At 36.3% G+C, this 20,804-nt stretch overlaps 1 protein-coding gene across 6 annotated transcripts; it reads right to left on the bottom strand.

The window, feature by feature from the left end:
* Window positions 1-40: 40 nt before the first annotated feature.
* On the bottom strand, window positions 41-13,297 carry LOC113680805 (histamine H2 receptor). Of its 6 annotated transcripts, none has more exons than XM_089200415.1 (2): window positions 13,067-13,297; window positions 41-2,058 (listed from the first exon to the last, which is right to left on the bottom strand). In XM_089200415.1, exon 2 carries the CDS (start codon window positions 2,017-2,019, stop codon window positions 1,060-1,062), a length of 960 nt encoding a protein of 319 aa, XP_089056541.1. In that variant the 5' UTR covers window positions 2,020-2,058; window positions 13,067-13,297; the 3' UTR covers window positions 41-1,059. The 6 variants fall into 6 exon arrangements, with proteins under 6 accessions (XP_089056541.1, XP_027053671.2, XP_089056543.1 ...); XM_027197870.2 differs by lacking the exon at window positions 13,067-13,297 and adding an exon at window positions 8,905-8,988; XM_089200417.1 differs by lacking the exon at window positions 13,067-13,297 and adding an exon at window positions 7,118-7,570.
* Window positions 13,298-20,804: the final 7,507 nt, after the last annotated feature.

Below are 20,804 nucleotides of genomic sequence, written 5' to 3' on the forward strand. Positions count from 1 at the left end.
TATCTCTCACTGGATATGGACACGGACTCGACCAAAACTCCTAAATTACATTTTTATTTACACTCTAATTATATACCTTAAGGATAAAGTACAGTTATCTCTTGATGTAGAAGGAATGTTTTGAAAACGTAGTAAGGTGCGTTTTCCCCTTGACGGGTATTCCAAAAATATTTGTCGACGGTTGCACATTTTTTAATTGACTCAGTAAGCATGATACTGGCTACATTTTGCCGAGATAACATGTACATTACCAGAAACTCAACAAGATTAAAACAAGTCAGAGAAGCTCTGCCTTAAACAAGAATTCTTACGGCATGTCCTTCTAGTTAAAAACCACATTAGGTATCTGCCCTAGTTTTTATGCACCTTCGAACACGGAAATACATTATAAGTATATTTTTGTAAATACGGGGATGCTATTATTTCCATAATCCACAAGCATCCCAAGTTCAGGATGCGAGCTTTCAGTGAATAAGCTGTTCAATGACGATAACATTGCGCGGCACATTTTATAAAGAGTTAATGGGAAAGTCAACAGGCGATCTATCCTAAATATTCTCAAACAGCGAAAATACCTCCATTTACCTTGAAATTTCCTCGTATTTTTTGTCTCACGAGTATTTTGGGAGCAGGCAGAAATCAGTGAAGACGATTTTGAGCTTAAGCGTTCTTCAGAGGGCGGCAAAGGGTTTAAACGTGACGCTTGATAAGACTTAAAATTATAATTTGACGCGTGAATTTTACTGGATGGCAAAGTGATTTGAGATTTGAAGTTTTCCCTTTGAAATTCGTGAGGCGTGAAATACCGTTTAAAGCACACTTGACCGATTAAATTTTTCTCAAATTCGTATCTGAAACAGGATCAGCCCCTCCCCCCTTAATAACCTTCTCTGTACTGTTTAAGAAACGATATCGAATGAGAGGAAGATTTTACTCGTGAAGCTGTTGGGAGCTTTGGATAATAGTTGGTAAGAATATGATATGCGAGGTGATCAAGCGACAGACGAGGACTCATTTTGTATTGGCCGAGATACAGCCAGTGTTCTAGATCGGTCAATGCTAGTTTCTGCCGTCTGACGCTTCCTGATCGTTATACGACGCTACCGCTCCACTCCTACAGCAAAAACAAAAGCTTAAGAAGTGACGTATTGCCATTCTGAACCCAGCCAACCTAAGGGCGTACACAAAGGGATTGATCAAAGAATTGAACGTGATCAGCACAAAATGCATATCTCTGAGCCAGTGAATGACGTGACAGCTGCATGTGCTGCACAGATTCATCACGAAAATCATGATGCATGCTGGACCATAGCAGGCCAGGAACGCCAGCAACATCACCAAGTGGGTCTTGGTGAGCTTTCTCTCCCATAGCATGTTTCTTTCTTGGGCCTTTTTCCTTTCTGTATCGCCTTGGTGTAAGTTATCCAAATCTTTGACCTTTTGCTTCACAACCACAAATATACGAACGTAGGTGAACACCAAAATGAAAATCGCGCAGAGAAGCGTCAGGATGGCAAAGATGAAGGCATACATGACAAACCCTGTGACAAACAGCAAACCGCTGCTAGCAAACGACAAGAGCCAGATAAAAACAGACGCTTGGGCGACTCTCGAGTTGGTCATGTTGGCGCGATACCACATGGGCGAAGTAATGGCCAGATACCTGTCAATGGTCAGGATGCACAAACTCAGAAGGGAAGCGGTACAGCACATAAAGTAAACAAACTGTGACAGCCATGAGAAGCTGATTGACAAGCGAGCGGCCTCCCTCACATGGGTGTACATTGAGAACGGCTCGACCATGGCGCCAACTATCAAGTCAGTTATGGCTAGGTTCAATACTAAGAGAAGGTAAGGTGTACGGCGGAGGCTCTTGTTAGGGTCAAGAAGAACTGATAGGATAATTAGCATATTACTAGGCACCGTGATGAAGGAATACACGGCAGCTACAGACAGAGTGGTCAGAGAGACTTCTTTTGGTGCCCAGACTCCTTTGCAGTGGCTTGCTCCCAGACCCATCTTATATTCTTCCAGGCAAACGTTTAGCTAGTTATGGATCTGATGACCAAAATAAAAATTTGATTAAATTCTTTATTTGAAATTCGTATTACGTTTTCGTTTAAGAGAAAAAAAACAGTAAGAATGTCACGATGAATACATATATGCATGTAAGAAGTGTAAAATATTTTGGAAGTGTAAACGGACAATAAGAACATACAAAGAGAGAAAATAATTAGAAGCTAATTGAAAACCACATTAAAAATAAAAATTAAAATTATAAACCTAGTTAATAACCTTTGCTCGAATTGAGTTCAACTTCACATTGAGAGCAGGTCTCAGTTCTTGAATAAAAAAACATTTCATAAAGTAGGCAATCAAATTTGTTCATACACTTCTTTAAAACACTAAAAATTCTTCGTAAGATCCCCTGGGGCCAAAGAACTGCTTGCCGCGAAAATGCTTGCCAATTGATGAAGTCGAATTTCTGTGTTCTTGAACGCGTTGGTGCAGATGGCAGCGTGTAAAACCAACATAACCTACATCGCACAGGTCACATTTAAATTTCAAATTCTATTGAAATTGTTTTCTTTTTGAAAGTTTGGGTTTATAAAAGAACCTTCCTTTCTTTGGTGTGTTGTTATGAGTTTTTTTTATAGAACGAACGCTGTCGGCCTATCTGTTTTCCCGCCAAAAACGTGTTTTTTTTTCGTTCACCTGAAGGCTAGCTGTTCAAAATTTGCTGCTTTCATCAGTAAATAGCTTATTTCGGAGTGATAGGTCACGATTTAAAGTGATTTTGATCTAGTGTTGAGCTCTGTAGTTCAACCTACGACAACAAGTGACAAGCCGCTCATCTCGTCGGATTGTTAAACTTATTTGAGATAAACAATATTGTGTCAGAAGGCATAGTGTATCAAAAAGTATGAAAGAATACTACTCAGCTCAAGACTGTTCCATCTAAAGAAACGATTGAATCATTTTACTTTAATGGCTCAGGAAAAATGAAGTCTTCTTTTAAAAAAAAAAAAGTAGAATCCCATCAGAAAGAGCGAAAAAAAACGTACTAAAGGATTTGTCACACGTCATACGAGAGCTCTTGAAATTACCTGAATTGCACTTCAGAATCGACTCGCTCACTCTGTTTAGGATGTTTACCCATCAACCTAAAGAGCTCGACCGGATAACTCCGTTCATGAAGAGAACTGCTTTTTACACTCGCAACTTTGCGATCAGATCACGCAATTCGTAAATTGTACCTACTTGATATAGATATTCCTCACAATCAGAGAAAACTCCTCAAAAGGGCTCTTTTATTCTCTTCCGACAAACAGGAAGATATCGTAAAGGATTTAGACCAATAACAGAAGCCCTGTTAATGAGATTTTCGAGAATTAGATCTTAATAAAAATTGCAAATAAGGCCGGCAAATCTTGGTGTGTGGCATGCAATGATATCTAACTTAGTTTGAAGCATCTTCTGTTGACTTAAAGAACAATTGCAAATATTAACGGCAACTTTCCTGAAAGGATCGGCACGTAAGAACCATTTTTTAGCCCCAATATTGAACTCCTGCAAATTGTTTCACCAAAAATAGAGGAGGAACACTTTTGACACTCCTATATGCCTATATGACCTCAGTGCAACCAAAACGAAAATCAACTTTGTATGTACGTCACTGACTTGGTTAAGTTGAAGGTAGTATGATGACCGCAGAAATGAGTTTTCTACATAGAGAACAATTCTTTTTTGTCTCGCAAAGCCTGGGATTATAGTTGCTTGTAATAAAAAAGACTTTACACATGTTACAAATAAATATTTCTCACGAATCAAAGGCACCGCTCTTACGACTAAAATAACTGAGAAATTAGGATGGGTACTAATTTTAAGTCACCTTTTTTTTGAAATTTCCATTCGTTTCGTGAAATTTTCCTAACGTTTACATTTTCTTTGTTGTTTCCAGGAAAACAATCTGGGTCCCATATGACTGACCTCTAAGCGGCGGTTCGATGAGCTGGCCAATTTTGAAATGCGCATGCCCGCGGGAAGGTTTGACATAATAGTTCAGTCTTATGCCCCATTCACACCAAAGCTTAAACATGTTTAAAAGTTGTTTTGTTAAACACAGTTTAATTTTTTTTTCTTCATAGAAACTATTTAGCCGAATATTTTTGACTTGAATGTAGCACATTGGAAATGCAAGTTAGCAAGTACTTGAATCCAATGGAAAATCAAGTTTTTCAGTTCTCTGTTTATAATTTTCATTCAATGAAAACCAGTTTAACAAAACATGTTTTGCTGGTGTGAATGGGGTATTAGACTGTCAAAGAAAACAGATTTAAATCTCACCTACGGAAATTTCTGTATTAGCATTTTTAGAAAAATACATTCTTTGCAGCGTGTGTAGAGACACTTAATATTGTCCAAGTGAATCTAAAAATAAAGTTTTTATTTTCGCTAGCCATTAATTAACGCACACATTTTCAGGAAATAATTGTAAAATTGCATAGTTGTCAATTGTCGGCAGTGCATGGTGAGGTCTCTATAACAAAAAATTTGATTAGATTCCCCTAGCTTTTTAGGGACCATTTTCCATTAGTGTTAAGGGCTTGTCAAGGGGTGATTTCAAATTGTGAAATATTAAATATCATGTTGACTTGTGATTAGATTCTGTTTTTTTCGATCTTTTAACGATGGCTGACAGTATATGCATTGGAGCAATGGACAGGATTGTAGAATTAACTTGCTATCGATATATTTTACCTGTGATATCAACAAGTGATATGATATTAAAAACTATCTCCTTGATCATTTTAAAGGTATAGTAAAAAGGAAATTGCTATTTAAATCATATGCGTCGGATGGAGACGTCTTCTGTCATTTACTTTAATGGATTAATTGCATCAGCGGTTTGCCGCACAATCTGTTTTCATTGGTGGCTAAAATTTACTCTATCTTTTAAAAAAAGCAAGTGAATTTCTCATTTTCTCAGTCAAAGTGTTTTATAACTTTTTTGGCTTGTTTAGAGTCTCTTCTTTGGGTTGGAAAACTGTTGCATGATTCTTTAGAGTGAACAAAACCCAAGAAAATTTCCTGAAACGATGACATTGGAAAAGGTTGTGGTAAGTGGGTTTAATGTAGTGTTTTGTTCAAGTGCATTGCACATTGTGCATTTGCGTGTCAAATGGAAAATGCCAATTACATCTGAACTAAGTTTGATTCCTTTGACTATTGCTCTGGTGCAGGGATACAACAAAAGCCAATGTCTTTATGACTTTGTGCCTTTCTGAAAAGCTCAATGTCATTCCTCGTGTTATCATAAATCGCTGGCTGTCTTTAATATCCGGTTAATCTAACTATTTAAAAGCAGAAATGTGGGATACGAACCGAAGGATGCATAGTCTTCACAAAAGGTTCAGGAAAAACGATACTTGGAACGACTTTTGCACATTGATGCAAAAGCTTCCCGTAAGGTTTTCCAACAAATTTCATCAGAACGACCTCAGTGTCACTATAACATCTTTCAGAGTTATGATTTTTTAAAAAATTAACGATTGCTATGAAGAAAAAGAAAAACATACCTTTGAGATGAAGAGTTGACTGAAGAGGGAAAACCTTACTTATAAAAAAGAACTAGATAAACTTGCGTACGAAGAGAACATTCTTTGTCCTTAGCGAGGCTGTTATCGTATGTTCGAACACCTAACTGCGTTACAGATAAGTGTCTACTAACCATAAAATCCAGTCAAACCGGATTTGAACCGGGGAAGTTATGCAAATTGCACCGTAGTCAAAACTATAAAGCAATTAGGAATTAGTCACGTTTTCACCATAAAACCGCTCTTCAAGAAAAAAGAAACCAATAGAAGGAGAAAAAAAAGGCGTGATCCACTTAAAGGAATAAAATATTTATTTCGGAATGGTACACAAGATTGAAAAAATGAAAACAAAGACATTTAAATTTCTTTTTCATGTGGGATGAAAAGAAAATGTTTTTTTTATTATGCTGATGTATAGAGACGCACGCTTCATCAATTAGAACTTCAATTTCCCTATGATTATTGAAATAATCATTATGAAAAAAATATAAACAACGGAAGGAAATTTCCTTTAGTGCACACGCTTTTTTAGAATGGTTAGATCTAGCTTTCTCTTTTCCGTAACTTTGACCTGAATTTATCTTTTCTTAACAGATCATGAGTGATATTCATTTAAAATCGTCTACTGAGTCTTGAATAAACTAATACATGTTTAAATAAATTAATAAGTAAACAAGGTTAGTCACACAAGTGATAATAACTAAAAAATAAACAATGTCATGTTTTTATTTTAATCTGCGCCCATTTCTTACAATATTACTTTAACTTTTAGTCTTTGTAAAAAAAATTTCCGAAAATCTTCGCTTAGCGCACCAATACCAGAGTGGATGGATTAATATCCTATTTATGGTAATGCTCATCGTGTCATCTTACAAGTGTAAAAGAAAGACCTCAATTTGTCGAATTTTAAAACGAAGAATAAAGCAGATGTTTGCATGAGTTAAAACTCGAGTAGTTGTTGCTAAGAGGCAACCTTATAGCACCCAGTATTGAGTGGATATAGTTAGTTTTCTCTTGCACTGGATCCTTTCTCGTGATACAAGAGATATCCGTCTTGCATAATTTGAGTGAAATACTATTTGGATAACCATTTCAAAAAATCTTGGGCGCTAAATTATTCAGCCAAGTTCAACGATACTGCAATATTGGGTGGCTCTCAAGTCGGAGAAAGATTGATAATTGTGGGTGTTATTTCCCCTAGGAAGATATTTTATAGTCATTAACATTTGATTTGTGAAGTAGCAGTTTGTGATCAAGGAATATGAGCTTAAATTCCTGGATTAGTCGATAAATCGAGAAGGAACAGATAAATCACATAAATCAAATTGAATCATAACAATTCTTGTTTTGTTATCTTGTTGCAATTGGTTTTTGAATGAGTGGGTGTTGTTTTTAATGAAAATAAAGTGAAATTTTAATCAGAATTCCCACTCTATATCAGCCTAGGTACGACCAATTAAAAGAAAAAAAAGGTATATTGCTTACTTCACTAAAATCGCCAAGGTACCATAAAAACAAACCTTTTCCGTTTCAATTTCAATCCAGTCTCAACCTTTACACGCAGATGGCTTTTAGGGCGTTGAAAAAAAGCTTTCTGCTCCACAAAGCCAACTGTGAGGTAAAGTTGAAATGTCACACTTTAAATGAATTGTTCCTGATCTCCATTGTAAAGTTTTTGCCAAGTGCCTTCCACGACCAGCTATTACCACAGAGTCGATTAGTGAAAACAACGCAAGAGCATAATGGATGAATAAGCTTTTGGAGAAAGAACTTCGTGCAATCATGCATGAAATACATTTGGATTGTGCTTCACTGGAGGGGAAAAGATAGACGAAATATAACAAAAAAAAAAAACCTTTTTTTTCCGTTATGTTGCATTTATCTTTTCCCACGTTATTTCTGATGTCCTATCGCACGGCTACTTACAAAATTTAAAATTTGGAGTCCGTGAAAACAGTCGAAAGGCAAATGATGACCTGACGCAGGCGATTATTAGCATTTTCAATGACTCCAAAAATAGCTGGTTTACGTTTCACCTGTAATTGAAAAAGTGAATAAATGTGCCAATTGCGATGTTTGTTTCCAGAAGACAAATAACACACACCAGGTAGTCTAAACTTAGGAAGGAAATCATATCGTGGAGAAAGAGAATGGACCAAACTGTTTACATAACCTGGTGCAAATGTATGAAAGAGAAAGATGAGATTTTTATCTATGGAACTCTCTCGACTGATATTGAGTGAAATCTGAAATATTAAAAGATTATTTAGACAAATGAATTTACACCCACGACAAATTCAAATTTCTGTTTTTACAATTTCTACTCAGTTTCTGCTTCCATGATAAATGGAGTCTCATTTTCGGAATACGTAAACTGATTCTATTTGCAGCCGATAAGTGATGCTTACCCGGAGTTTAGAGGTGTGTTTACTGTGGACGTATTGGACTGTTATTAGGATATAAAGTACAGTGTACATTGAAAAAAGAATAAATAGCCTCAAGCAGGCATTGATTGAACACTTTCTATCTTCACCGCTACATCCATTTTAATGTTACAAATCAGATTAGAAAATATGGAATTGTGTTCATGAGCAAGCCCATTTTAAAAGTTGACAGGGTTGTGCGGAATAAAAATAAAACTTAACTTTAAACTTTAACGACAATTGCTGCAATAACTGCTCTGTTTGATCTAGCCCGATCACAATAAGCGGAAGATCAGATGAAAGTTGAGTTTTTTTTAAAGGAAGATTTAATTTGGGAAAACGTGTGAAACTTTCTTTTTGTTCTCTAATATGTGAAAGACTCATCTGTGCTCCTTACTCAGCAGTCACAGTATATTTTTCAGGATCTGTTTCGTAGTCGGCTGGATTTAACAGATTATGAGGATTAAATTTCTTCAAGCAACATGGTGTAAATTTTAGAGGAATTAAAAGTTTGGATATTCAGATTGTGTAAATTGTGATGCAGAATTTGCCATATGCTGAATAGAGATAATTTACTTTAGTTTTGGGCGAGCGGCCAAGTTGTCTTTTGCTGTAAGGTGGACCTCAAGGGTTAGTCGCTTCTTGTAGGAATCCACTGGATGTTCGTTCAAAATTAGTTTCTTAAGAGCGGATCCCTTTTCCTTTCCTTCATTTCCGAATTTTGTTTTATTTTCATGACAGGAATTAGAATTAAATCAAAACTCGATCACTCTATCGCAAATAAGTGAATAAAACCCTGAAATTGTCTCAAAATCCCTACTGATTTTTGATAAAGGGCTTGAAACAAATTAGAACCATCTCGATGAACAGCTAACACAGCTTACCTGGCTTGCAAGACGTGGTAGATCACCAACTGAAGATGACCATCTAAGTCAGTTTCAAATCTCTAAAAATAACTTCAGTTTTACCATATCACAGAGAAAAAATGAGTTTATAATGGCTCTATTAATGTGTTTCCATTTAGTTGTTTGGCATTTTTAATGGGTGACAAAAAAACTGAGCTCATCAATTGCTCACATTCCACGAAAGAATACCATTCAGACATTAGATTAGATGTCCATTGCTAGAGAGCATCTAAGTCTTAAGTTATTTTAATTTGGGAGGATTACTCTTAGTTTAATGATAGGTAAACGAGGTTATTTATTGCAATTTCCTGAAAGCTTTTTAAAATCAAATTACATTCGTCGCCTTAGGAAGCGAAATTTTCACAGTGATTTTGCGACACTTCATTAGACAGTGAGTGCGACACGAAAACTGAGACGGATAAATGCACCAAGACAATCAGCAAATGTCATATATTTTGAGTCGATTTGTCAGTTCAATGTATGAGACAATTGACTAAAAAAATGGTAATGGAAATAAATCTAACCTCCAGCTGTGGTGAGATGGTATATTTTATCAAGAATACCAGCCAAACTTAGTTTTTATCTCCTCAAACGCGATAAAGAAATGTTCAGCCAAGAGTTTTAATATTCAACAATTATTCGCAGAAATAGAATTGAACAATTGTTGTGGTATATACCACCACGCAGAAACAAAAATTTAGTTTATTTCTGTAAATATACCGGAAGATGGTCAGGAATTAAACACTTGAAGTGTAACTTTGTCTCTTCTGCTGCTCGGAGGCGAATAGTACTTGCCAGTATTTGCACATCGTGATCACTCCGATAGTCATGAGCCATGATTTTCCAAAATAATTATTACTGAAATAAGCAACAAATAAATTCCGCAGGAGGGTTGAATTCATGTTAAAGGTGATGTCCATCCCTACACCCCACCACTTAGTGGTTTTTGACAGGATTTTCGAGGACTTTTCCACATTTGAGTTTTATGGAGAGATTCGGTAATGCAATTACGCTGTACTAGCGCTGTGATTTTCCGCGTTTCAAGTGCGATAAAATGCAACACAGTATATCAGTAACATGAGTTTGTAACCCTCACCGCTCTTGGAAAATGCGCGATTTCAGAGAAATTCAATACAAAAGATTGCAATTTTCCTATAGTTTCGTAGGCGAAAAAAAAAAAAAAAATTCATGTGCGGGTTCTCGTTAGGAGCCTTGACATCATTGGCAAATGGGATTTTGAAGGGAAAAAGCAACTAATTTTCTAAAAGGTCGCGAATTCAATCCCTCACGCTTTGATACCTCAAAAGTGGTATAAAATAAGTCTAGAAATTTTGTAAATCAAGCAAGAAGAGTGCAACTGACAGGAATCTTTACCTTTCTTTTCGTGAGTGCTTAGTTCATACTATCTGCCTTTGCTAACCGCAAACTACTCTTATGTTTCTGTTTCAAGTTGGTTTCTCACCAAATTGAATGCCTAAGCTTTCTCCTTAGCATTTGATAATTAAAATTGCAGATGACAGCTCGAGACCTTCAATAATCCATTTCAAAGAAAGGTGAAAGGTAAAATCTGAAGATCAGGTGCAAGGGTGTGCACAAGAATATTTTGAGATTGTTTTTTACAGAGAGGTATCTTTAAATGATAGTTTTTTCGGGGAACAAGAACACTGAAAAGCTAATAAAACACCAAAAACAAACAAGAATGGTTACGGATGCGGCGACTTACCAGGGGTGAAGATTAAAAAGGTGAAACATTTCCACATAATCAAAGGCTTCTGAGTGATTAGCACAGTAAAGAACACTAACTTCGTACACTTTTGCAAAATCAATTTTTTACAATGTATAGGTGTTAACATACATGTATTTTTGCTGCATGAAAAATAAATACTCTTACTTTCCGTATCAGGCAAACATTTTAACTTTTTAGGCTAAAATAAGCATTGTTGTCATGAAAATAGCACAAAAATACTTAATTTAATCTAGGATGTTCAACTATTTCAAATATAAACGACTGAGAATATATGAAAGTCATAAATTTGAACTGCGGCTGAAGACGTGAATATGAAAGCGATCTTCGCAGTAATGAACACTACTTGAGCAGTAGCGAAAATAGAGCCTGAAAAAAATTCAGGCCTGTATGGGATTTGAACCCCTGACCGTACAGTCCTGAATTTTTTTTCAGGCCCAATTTCTACTACTGCTCAAATAGTGTTCATTACTGCGAAGATCGCTTTCATATTCACATATTTCAAGTATCACTGAAAAGGATTTCGCTAACGGTAAAGAAAATAAAACCGTTTTGGATTGACGTATCCTTCTAATTTGTAAATTGAGGTTTTAATTTGACTGAAAATCCATACATAACTTAATCTCAGCATTTTTAACTGTGTTGATAAGTACGTAATCTGTGTGCAGCGATTGGCACGTATACATTTACCTCAGAATGAATCCAAAGTTCTGGCTGACAACCATGTTTCTGATTTCCCGGATTGGTGTTGTTGAACGTATTAATATTAAACACACGAAACGTGTTCTGTTCAAATTACAAAAAACCAATCATCGACAGCATTAAAAACTGAGTGACACTGCACTTTATATGCGTCATTGAAACAAGCGTGGAGTCAAGAAGGCTAGATATTGGCCGAGTTCTTTTTCTGACTTTTATGAACCGAGACACAATCGAGGCTCCATAAAATCAGCCGGCGAAAAAGAACAAAAAAATTGTTTCCATCAAAAAAAAGATTATCGTTTCAGATTACTGCATTCGGTCGCGTTGAAAGGCGAAAAAAAAAATTATCCATTTGTTTATTTTTTTACCAATTTTCCCTTTTGTAATGGTTGGCATCATTATTATTTTTTTAATTACCGGTGTCTCCAAATCAAAATCCGGTGATTTTATAAATGGAAAAGTAATATCGAAGTTCGGCTTCAATTTACCCCAGTGTAGTGAAGTACGTCTCCAAATGTCTACTGGGTTGCACTAAATGTCGACAGGTTCTGCTTCTAAATATCGATGATGGTCAAGTTATGAATTCTTCATCACACGAAGAATGTTTTTTTCTGTAATTTTCAGAAGTAACTTTAAATCTCTTTATAGCAAAAGTATTATGTATCAAAAACACTGCAATGAAAATATAACGTTTATCTTCCATCTTAAAATTAAATAAGGTCTGCCATTCCCCTTCCTCATTCCCTTATTCCCTATTCTTCGTTCTCCATTACCACTTTTAGTAACATCCATTTACTCGTGCTTACCAACATCAAATAGCACTCAAAATCATGCTGTTGCCTATACAAGTCGAACACTACAAGCCGACTGAACAGTTTGCTCGAGCGGTTTTCTGCAGAAACAAATATGAGGTGGATTATTCTATTGTACCGGACAAAGATTTTACATCGTACCGTCCAAGCAGGTGTTGGATGGGAGAGCGAAATAGCTTCGCCAGGTTAGCTATGAAAATAGCCTCAACAAAGCTCGAAAATATCGGAATATAGAATTAATGAATAAATATCTCTCGCTTCTCTCTTCTATCAATCAGCTCTTGTCTGAATGACGAACTGGTCCAGAAATACCTCTTAATCATTTTTTCTCGCATTTTATTTGTGGCAAACTTTTCGGATAACATGATAATATCTGGTAAAACCGACATTTGGGATAAAACGCTTTTTTCGTGCAAAAATTGTGTCAGCTACGTCATAGAGTACTAAAGCTGTTCGCAGGTGCGCCTCGAGCGACTCTTACACTTTTCTCGTCCTCTCCAAAACTTCCCCTCGTGATCATGAATCCATACCTCGCTGTACGCACACTAGGCATGAACCGCAAAAGTATATTGGCCAATCTTTCTTCTTTCCTTTTTGTCATTAGAAAACAGTTCCCCCCTTTGGTAACCGTCAGAAATTATTTTGTCGTCACAATTTTTATCAATGAACCAGACCAACTCTCTATTGCTTCCGCACCGAAAGTTCCTTGCATTCCCTGTGAGTTTGATGATAGTTTTAGTAAATTACTGGAGTTTCCAAATAATTGTTTTTAGTAGAAGAAACGTTATATGCCATAACAGGGCTGTGTTATGGAAGCTTACTCAAACAAATAAAGGAAAGAAACTTGTTACATAATCCTATAAATGCAAAAAAGATTACCCACCTTACCCATACTCAGTTCAATTTACCTCTGCTGAAATATGTCTTTGAACTCAGAGTGGGATGTGCTGAACATCAACGATAGCCGAGTTATGAGTACTTTATCACACAAAGCAACTTCCTGCGTGTCTCTCGATTTGTTTGTTTGATATGATAGATAGCCTCAAAAACGTTTCTCTCAGAGCAATATGTTTTCATAATTTTTATGTTTAATTAATAATGTCTGGCACTGATCTTAATTAATACAATAGCAGGATATCTTAATTATTCTCGCATGTTTTTTTTACAAACTTTTAAACCACTTTTCCTTTTGTTTCTCCTTCTTGCAAATGGCTGCACCAAAGCTGTTAGAGGTCTGTTGTTTCGCACTTTGAAATAATCGCCGCACTATTAAATAACTGTGGCACTTTGTAATATAGTAACACTTGTGCTTTGTATTAAAAAAGCTGTCGCACTTTGTAACAGCACTTATCGAACTTTGAAATAAACTTGGTATAGCTGGTCGTAGGGCGAGTATGCCTTATAGACCAATCTCTCTAAAAGCGGTCCGATGCATTTCGGTTCGAAAAATCGGTTTCGTTTTTAAAACTTTTTATTCAATGATAAACTATTTAGCAGCACTGGGCGAACCGAAATCGTGAAACTTTTTTTTTGAATCTCCTACGGGTTTCGTCTGACAGTAGTAGACCTCAAGGACTTTTTACAAGTTGGGTAAAAATACTTATCTAGCTGTGACTAAGGTATTGTACGTGAGTGACATTTTTCGGAACTATTATTTTTATTGTAACGTTTATGTTTCGTACAAATTGCTATATGCTTTATTCTAATCAATTCCAATTTGGCCTTTTTCTGTTTGCTTTTTCCTAGGACAACGTTACCGCCACGTAGGTGTAAATGGCTGAAAGAAAAACCTGTCATCCAAATACATGCGGCAGGAAGTCCATAGTTTGCACAACAATACTAATAGAAAAGTATATTTCAAGTATCATTCACCTAGCCTCTTGCCAGTAAAACATTTTGCGAGTTTGAATGTTCCCACGTGCTTAAACATGCTTTATTTAACTTGCCGTTATATTCGTGACAATCAACAATATGCATTTCGTTTACACCGTCTGTTTTTTTATCACGATCTTACGGTGTCTTTACTATTTCTAAATTGTCTCACTCTGACCATTGAAGTTCTATTAACATACCGCTTTACGGCACACGGTACTGAAAAGCTTGTGTTAATTTCCCGACATTATCCGCCAAAGACATATCAGTACGTGCTCAGCTTTTGACACGCAGATGTGATAATAAATTATTGGTACAAGCTACCTGTTTAAAACAAATACCTGTGATCAGGATTTGACATAACGATATCAGTATTTACCCATGTCCCCTTTTCCAATAAGACAAGACTATTAGTGAAGGGTCTCAGTGACGTGATGGCTGTTTTAAGCTTTTTTTTAGTCGTTAAAGCGACTAAAAGTTAGAATTTGCCTATCTTTACTCCTAGAAGCTACGTTTTTTTACAGTTTTATGGCGAATGGTTAACCCCTGTGACCCGAAATGAGTTTGAGATCAACGAATGTTGTAGAATTTAGTAAAATCACGTATTAGTTTTTGGTGCTGCTGCTGGGTTTTCTACTTCTAAGCATCAATCTACTATATAAAAATTGTATTTAAATGCCATCTGCTTACGAAAGCAAACTCTTTAATTTTAAACTACTGAATTAAAAAACGTCTATAACGCTGGAGAGCCTTGACACTATCGGTTCAAATGCCCCATCCCTCGGACGATGATAAAATACCGTAGGTTGTTCGAGGGGAAGGGGATGTTAAAGCTTCCAATTGATCAGCGCATAAACATTGTGAAATTGGACTGCCTCTAAACAAACCAGTTACACATTTCGATGGTTTAGGTAAGAAACTGGTCAAGTACACAGCTTTTATTTAACCTTCTCACATGACATAGTCATTGAACTTAAATGACAGTAATGATTTGATGCTATCTAAGAAAACTTCTTAGGACATCAGTCATCTTAATTCTGTTCTCCTTCAACAGAAAATAGATTAAAAAAAACAAAAGCAAAATAGGTAAAAAAACGAGGAGACGGGTAATGTACAAATGAAAGACTCTGAAATTCTTTTGCGGCCGTCCACTTTTATATGCTTTGTTTCCTGCCATCAGAACGCCTAATGCAGATAACACAGTAATGATACAGTCACAACTAGAATTATATTTCACCAGAAAAATTCTACAATGTTGACTTGAACTAATTCTCTGCTATAACACCGGCATGGCGATTACTTTCTGTTCTGAAACCGCAAAACTCCTTTCACTGCAAGCGAGAAGAACATTATGGCAAGACAAAAGATACTCAATAAGAATCAAAGACAATCAAAACCATTCATTAAAGATGAAAAAAAAAAGCATCTAACAGCAATTTATAGGCTCGCAAGATCGACACTGGTGTGAAATCAGTGCTGCTTTATTACATCCGTTTTAAAATCACTGGTGATCTTTGCAGTCTGATTGGCTCTCATCGGTGCGATTTATTCACGAATCGCACACTTAACGATCAATTTGCAGGAAAGTGAAATATGCTTTTGCAACTTTACAAACCAGCTCAACCAATGATTCACTGTGACGACCATCTCACAGCTACGTTGATATGGACGAGGTAAGGCAAACCAGCAACTTGACCGTGACAACTACTTCCTTGTCCACTCAGGATGAAATTTGAAGTCAACTCTTCTTGTTATTCCTCTAGGATTCACCACCAAAACCAAAAATAAAGAAATTAGCAAAGGCTCTTACAACACCTCCAGAGACCTACACCTGGGAGCCTGACGCTTACCTATAGCACAGCTCTAGCAGATACCACTGCATACAGGAGGGAGGATCACTTGTTGAGAGACGGTACCTCAAGCAGCTCCTCGTCACACCAGAGCAAGAACAGAGAGCTTTTTGGAATGAAAGTCAGTTGAGTCCGTCTTAGTGGTCACGCTTTCTTCTCAGAGCCTGTGACGCCAGTGTCACGCCATGGTCTCTTTCTCAATATGTCACGCAATTTTTATCGGTTTCATCGAACAATATTATTCAAATTGTTTTGCTCACGCAGGTAAATTCTAGCATTGTTTCGGATTTACTGTATATCCGCTCACTAACTGATAAATTTTCGTTTTCGATAATGCTCTCCGCAGCTTTCTAATATGGTCCTTAACTGCTTAAATCCTTTCTTCCAAGTTGACTGTAAATCAGACAGGATCCTAAATACTGACGATTTCAGGTATCTGGCAAGGAAGGTGGGTGTTTTTCTCGTTGAACCTTTTAATTCTTAATTTATTTTGTTGAAATCAAGTCAGCGTTACTTGAGTCGGTGGTGTTTACCAAGCGAACTGTGTCCTATCTTACAAGTCTGTGGGTGAAGTTCTGGTTTGTAGCGTTCAAATGAAAAGTACTGTAAATTGTTGTTCGCATGGTAATGTTTGATATGCTTAACAAGGTGGTACTATCTGTCTCTGCTAACAGAGTATTGAGGGGGGACTAAAGAAAAGGGGGGAATCATTAACCAATCAGATGAATGCGTGGGAAAACGTACGTTGACAAGTCGCGATTGGTGTTTCGCCTTGGATCTGTTTCTTGACCAATTAATTAGAACTTCAATTTCCCTATGATTAAATAACCAGTATAAAGAAAATGTAAACAGCGGAAGGAAATTTCCTCTAGTGTTTCAGAATGGTTAAATCTAACTTTCTGTTTTCCGTAACGTTGACTTGAATTTATCTTTTCTTAACAGATCATAAGTGATATTTATTTAAAATCGTCTACTAAGTCTTGAATAAACTAATACATGTTTAAATAGATTTATGAGTTAACAAGGTTAGTGACACAAATGTTAATAACTAAAAATGAACAATTTCATGTTTTCATTTTTAATCTGCGCCCATTTCTCATAATATTACTATTACGTTTAGTCTTCGTAAAAAAAAAACTTTCCGAAAATCTTTGCTTAGCGCACTAATACCAGAAGGGATGGATTAATATTCTATTTATGGTAATGCTCATCGTGTCATCTTACAAGAAAGACCTCAATTTGTCGAATTTCAAAACGAAGAATTAAGCAGATGTTTGCTTGAGTTCCAACTTATGTGGTTGTTGCTAAGAGGCAATTTTGTAGCACCCAGTATTGAGTGGATATACGACCAATAAAAAGAAAAAAAGGTATATTGCTTACTTCACTAAAATCGCCAAGGTACCATAAAAACAAACCTTTACCGTTTCAATTTCAATCCAGCCTCAACCTTTACACGCAGATGGCTTTTAGAGCGTTGAAAAAAAAGCTTTCTGTTCCACAAAGCCAACTGTGAGGTAAAGTTGAAATGTCACACTTTAAATGAATCGTTCCTAGTCTCCATTGTAGAATTTTTTTGCCAAGTGCCTTCCACGAAAAGCTTGTTTCCAGAAGGTAAATAACATACACCAGATAGTCTAAACTGACTCATTGTTGAGAAAGAGCATGGACCAAACTGTTTACATAACCTGGTGCAAATTTATGAAAGGGAAAGATAGGATTTTTATCTATGGAACTCTCTCGACTTATATTGAGTGCAATCTGAAATATTAAAAGATTACCTAGACAAATGAATTTACACCCACGACAAATTCAAATTTTTGTTTTTAAAATTTCCAGTCAGTTTCTGCTTCCATGGTTAATGGAGTCTCAGTCATTTTCGGAATACGTAAACTGATTCTATTAGCAGCCGATAAATGATACTTACCCGGAGTTCAGAGGTGTGTTTACCGTGGACGTATTGGACTGTTATTAGGATATAAAGTACAATGTACATTTGTACACAGTGTACAAAAATACACAATATGTTTTTTTGAGAATCTGTTTCGTATTCGGCTGGATTTGACAGATTACGAGGATCAAATTTCTTCAAGCAACATGGTGTGGATTTCAGAGGAATTAAAAGTTTGGATATTCAGACTATGTTAATCGTGATGCAGAATTTGCTATATGCTAAACAGAGTAATTTGCTTTAGTTTTGGGCGAGCGGCCAAGTTGTCTTTTGCTGTAAGATGGACCTTAAGGGTTTGCCACTTCTTGTAGGAATCTACTGGATATTCGTTCAAAAGTAGTTTCTGAAGAGCGGATCCTTTTTCCTTTCCTTCATTTCCGAATTTTGTTTTTCAAGAGAAGAATTAGAATTCAATCAAAACTCGATCACCCTATTGTAAATAAAGAATAAAACCTCGAAATTGTCTCAAAATCCCTACTGATTTTTGATGAAGGGCTTGAACCAAATTAGAACCATCTCGATGGACAGCTAACACACAGCTTACCTGGCTTGCAAGACGTGGTAGATCACCAACTGAAAATGTCCATCTAAGTCAGTTTCAAATCTATAAAAATAACTTCAGTTTTACCATATCACAGAGAAAAAATGAGTTTATAATGGGCTCTATTAATGTGTTTCCATTTAGTTGTTTGACATTTTTAATGAGTGAAAAAAAAACTGAGCTCATCAAAAAGCTCAAATTGCTCACATTCCAGAATACCATTCAGACATAAGAATAGATGTCCATTGCTGGAGAGCATCTAAGTCGTAGGTTATTTTAATTCGGGAGGATTACTCTCAGTTTAATGATAGGTAAACGAGGTTATTTATTGCGGTTTCCTGAAAGCTTTTTTAAATCAAATTACATTCGTCGCCTTAGGAAGCGAAATTTTTATAGTGATTTTGCGACACTTCATTAGACAGTGCGACACGAAAACTGAGACAGATAAATGTACCAAGACAATCAGCAAATGTCATATATTTTGAGGCGATTTGCCAGTTCAAAGTATGAGACAATTGACTAAAAAAATGGTAATGGAAATAAATCTAACCTCCAGCTATGGTAAGATGGTATATTTTATCAAGAATACCAGCCAAACTTAGTTTTTATCTCCTCAAACGCGATAAAGAAATGTTCAGCCAAGAGTTTTAATATTCAACAATTATTCACAGAAATAGAATTGCACAATTGTTGTGGTATATACCACCACGCAGAAACAAAAATTTAGTTCATTTCTGTAAATATGTCAGGAAAATGGTCAGGAATTAAACACTTGAAGCGTGACTTTATCTCTTCTGCTGCTCGGAGGCGAATAGTACTTGCCAGTACTTGTACCACTACTTGTATCACTCCGATAGCCATGAGCCATGATTTTCCAAAATAATCATTACTGAAAAAAGCAACAATTGAAATCCGCAGGAGAGTTGAATTCATGTTAAAGGTGATGTCTATCCCTACGCCACACCACTTGGTGGTTTTTGACAGGACTTTTTGAGGACTTTTTGAGGACTTTTCCAGATGTAAGTTTTAGGGAGAGATTCGGTGATGCAATTACGCTGTGCTCGCGCTGTGATTTTCCTCGTTTCATGTGCGATAAAGTTAGCAACACTGTATATCAGTAACATCAGTTTGTGACTCTCAACGCTCTTGGAAAATGCGCGATTTCAGAGAAATTAAACCCAAAAGATTTCAATTTTCCTGTAGTGTCGTAGACAAAAAGAAAAAAACATTGCATACTCGGGTTCTCGTTAGGGGCCTTGACATCATTGGCAAATGGGGCTTTGAAGGCAAAAGGAAACTATTTTTCTAAAAGGTCGTGAATTCAGTCCCTCACGCTTTGATACCTCAAAAGTGGTACAAAATAAGTCTTGAAATTTTGTAAACCAGGCAAGAGTGCAACAGACAGTGTTGTTGAGTGCTTAGTTCATACTGTCTGTCTTTGCTAACCTCAAACGGTTCTTATATTTCTGGTTCAAGTTGGTTTCTCACCAAATTGAATGCCTAAGCTTTCCTCTTTGCATTTGATCATGAAAACTGCAGATGGAAAGCCCGAGACCTTTAATAATTCATTTCAAGGAAAGGTGAAAGGAATAATCTAAAGATCAAGTGCAAAGGGGCACACAAATTTTCTTATCGGCTCAGGTCACAGGTAATATTTCACGAGGAAAGATGACAATATCACCTTATCCGGCAAAAAAGGCTACGGAAACGAATTTGTCAGTTGATGGTTGTACTGTCAATTGATAAATAGAGGTTATATTTCAATCAGGTAAGGAAAGTACTCCGGGTTTGTATGGATTTTGTTCTACTTTATTCTATGATTGGTCTGGAATACTCGCGCCATCTTTTAAAATTTCAATCCAAACCGGGTCACTCGTGTTTTCCCGCGCTTCAACCACGCTTCAGGCAGTTTGTTTCTTGTTATTTTGAGTTCTCATTAGCTCCTGGTTACATTTCTCTTTGTTCTGATTGCCCTTTGTGACACCCTAGGTGTTGTTCATACAACACTCAATCGAGGGGCGTCGTAGAGGAGCTAAGATATTTTGAGTCTTGTTTTACAGAGTGGTAGCTTTAAATGATAGTTTTTCAAGGAACAAGAACACTAAAGAGTTAGTAACAGAAAAAAAAAACAAACATGAATGGTTACGGATGCAGCGACTAACCAGGGGCGAGGATAAAAAAGGTGAAATATTTCGACATAATTAAAGGTTTTTTGAATGATTTACACAGTTAATAACACTAATTTCGTACACTTTTGCAAAACTAATCTATTAAATGTATAGGTGTTAACATACACGTATTTTTGCTGCATGAAAAATAAATACTCTTACTTTCCATATCAGACCAGCATTTAAACTTGTTTAGCAATAATAAGCATTTTTTTGTCATGAAAATAGCACAAAAATACTTA

This window comes from Pocillopora damicornis, chromosome 3, assembly GCF_964200805.1.
Source record: "Pocillopora damicornis chromosome 3, jaPocDami1.2, whole genome shotgun sequence".
NCBI classification, from domain to species: domain Eukaryota; kingdom Metazoa; phylum Cnidaria; class Anthozoa; order Scleractinia; family Pocilloporidae; genus Pocillopora; species Pocillopora damicornis.

Excerpts from the sequence above, each read along its gene's own strand:
- LOC113680805 (XM_089200415.1), bottom strand. The coding sequence starts at position 2,019 with ATGGGTCTGGGAGCAAGCCACTGCAAAGGAGTCTGGGCACCAAAAGAA.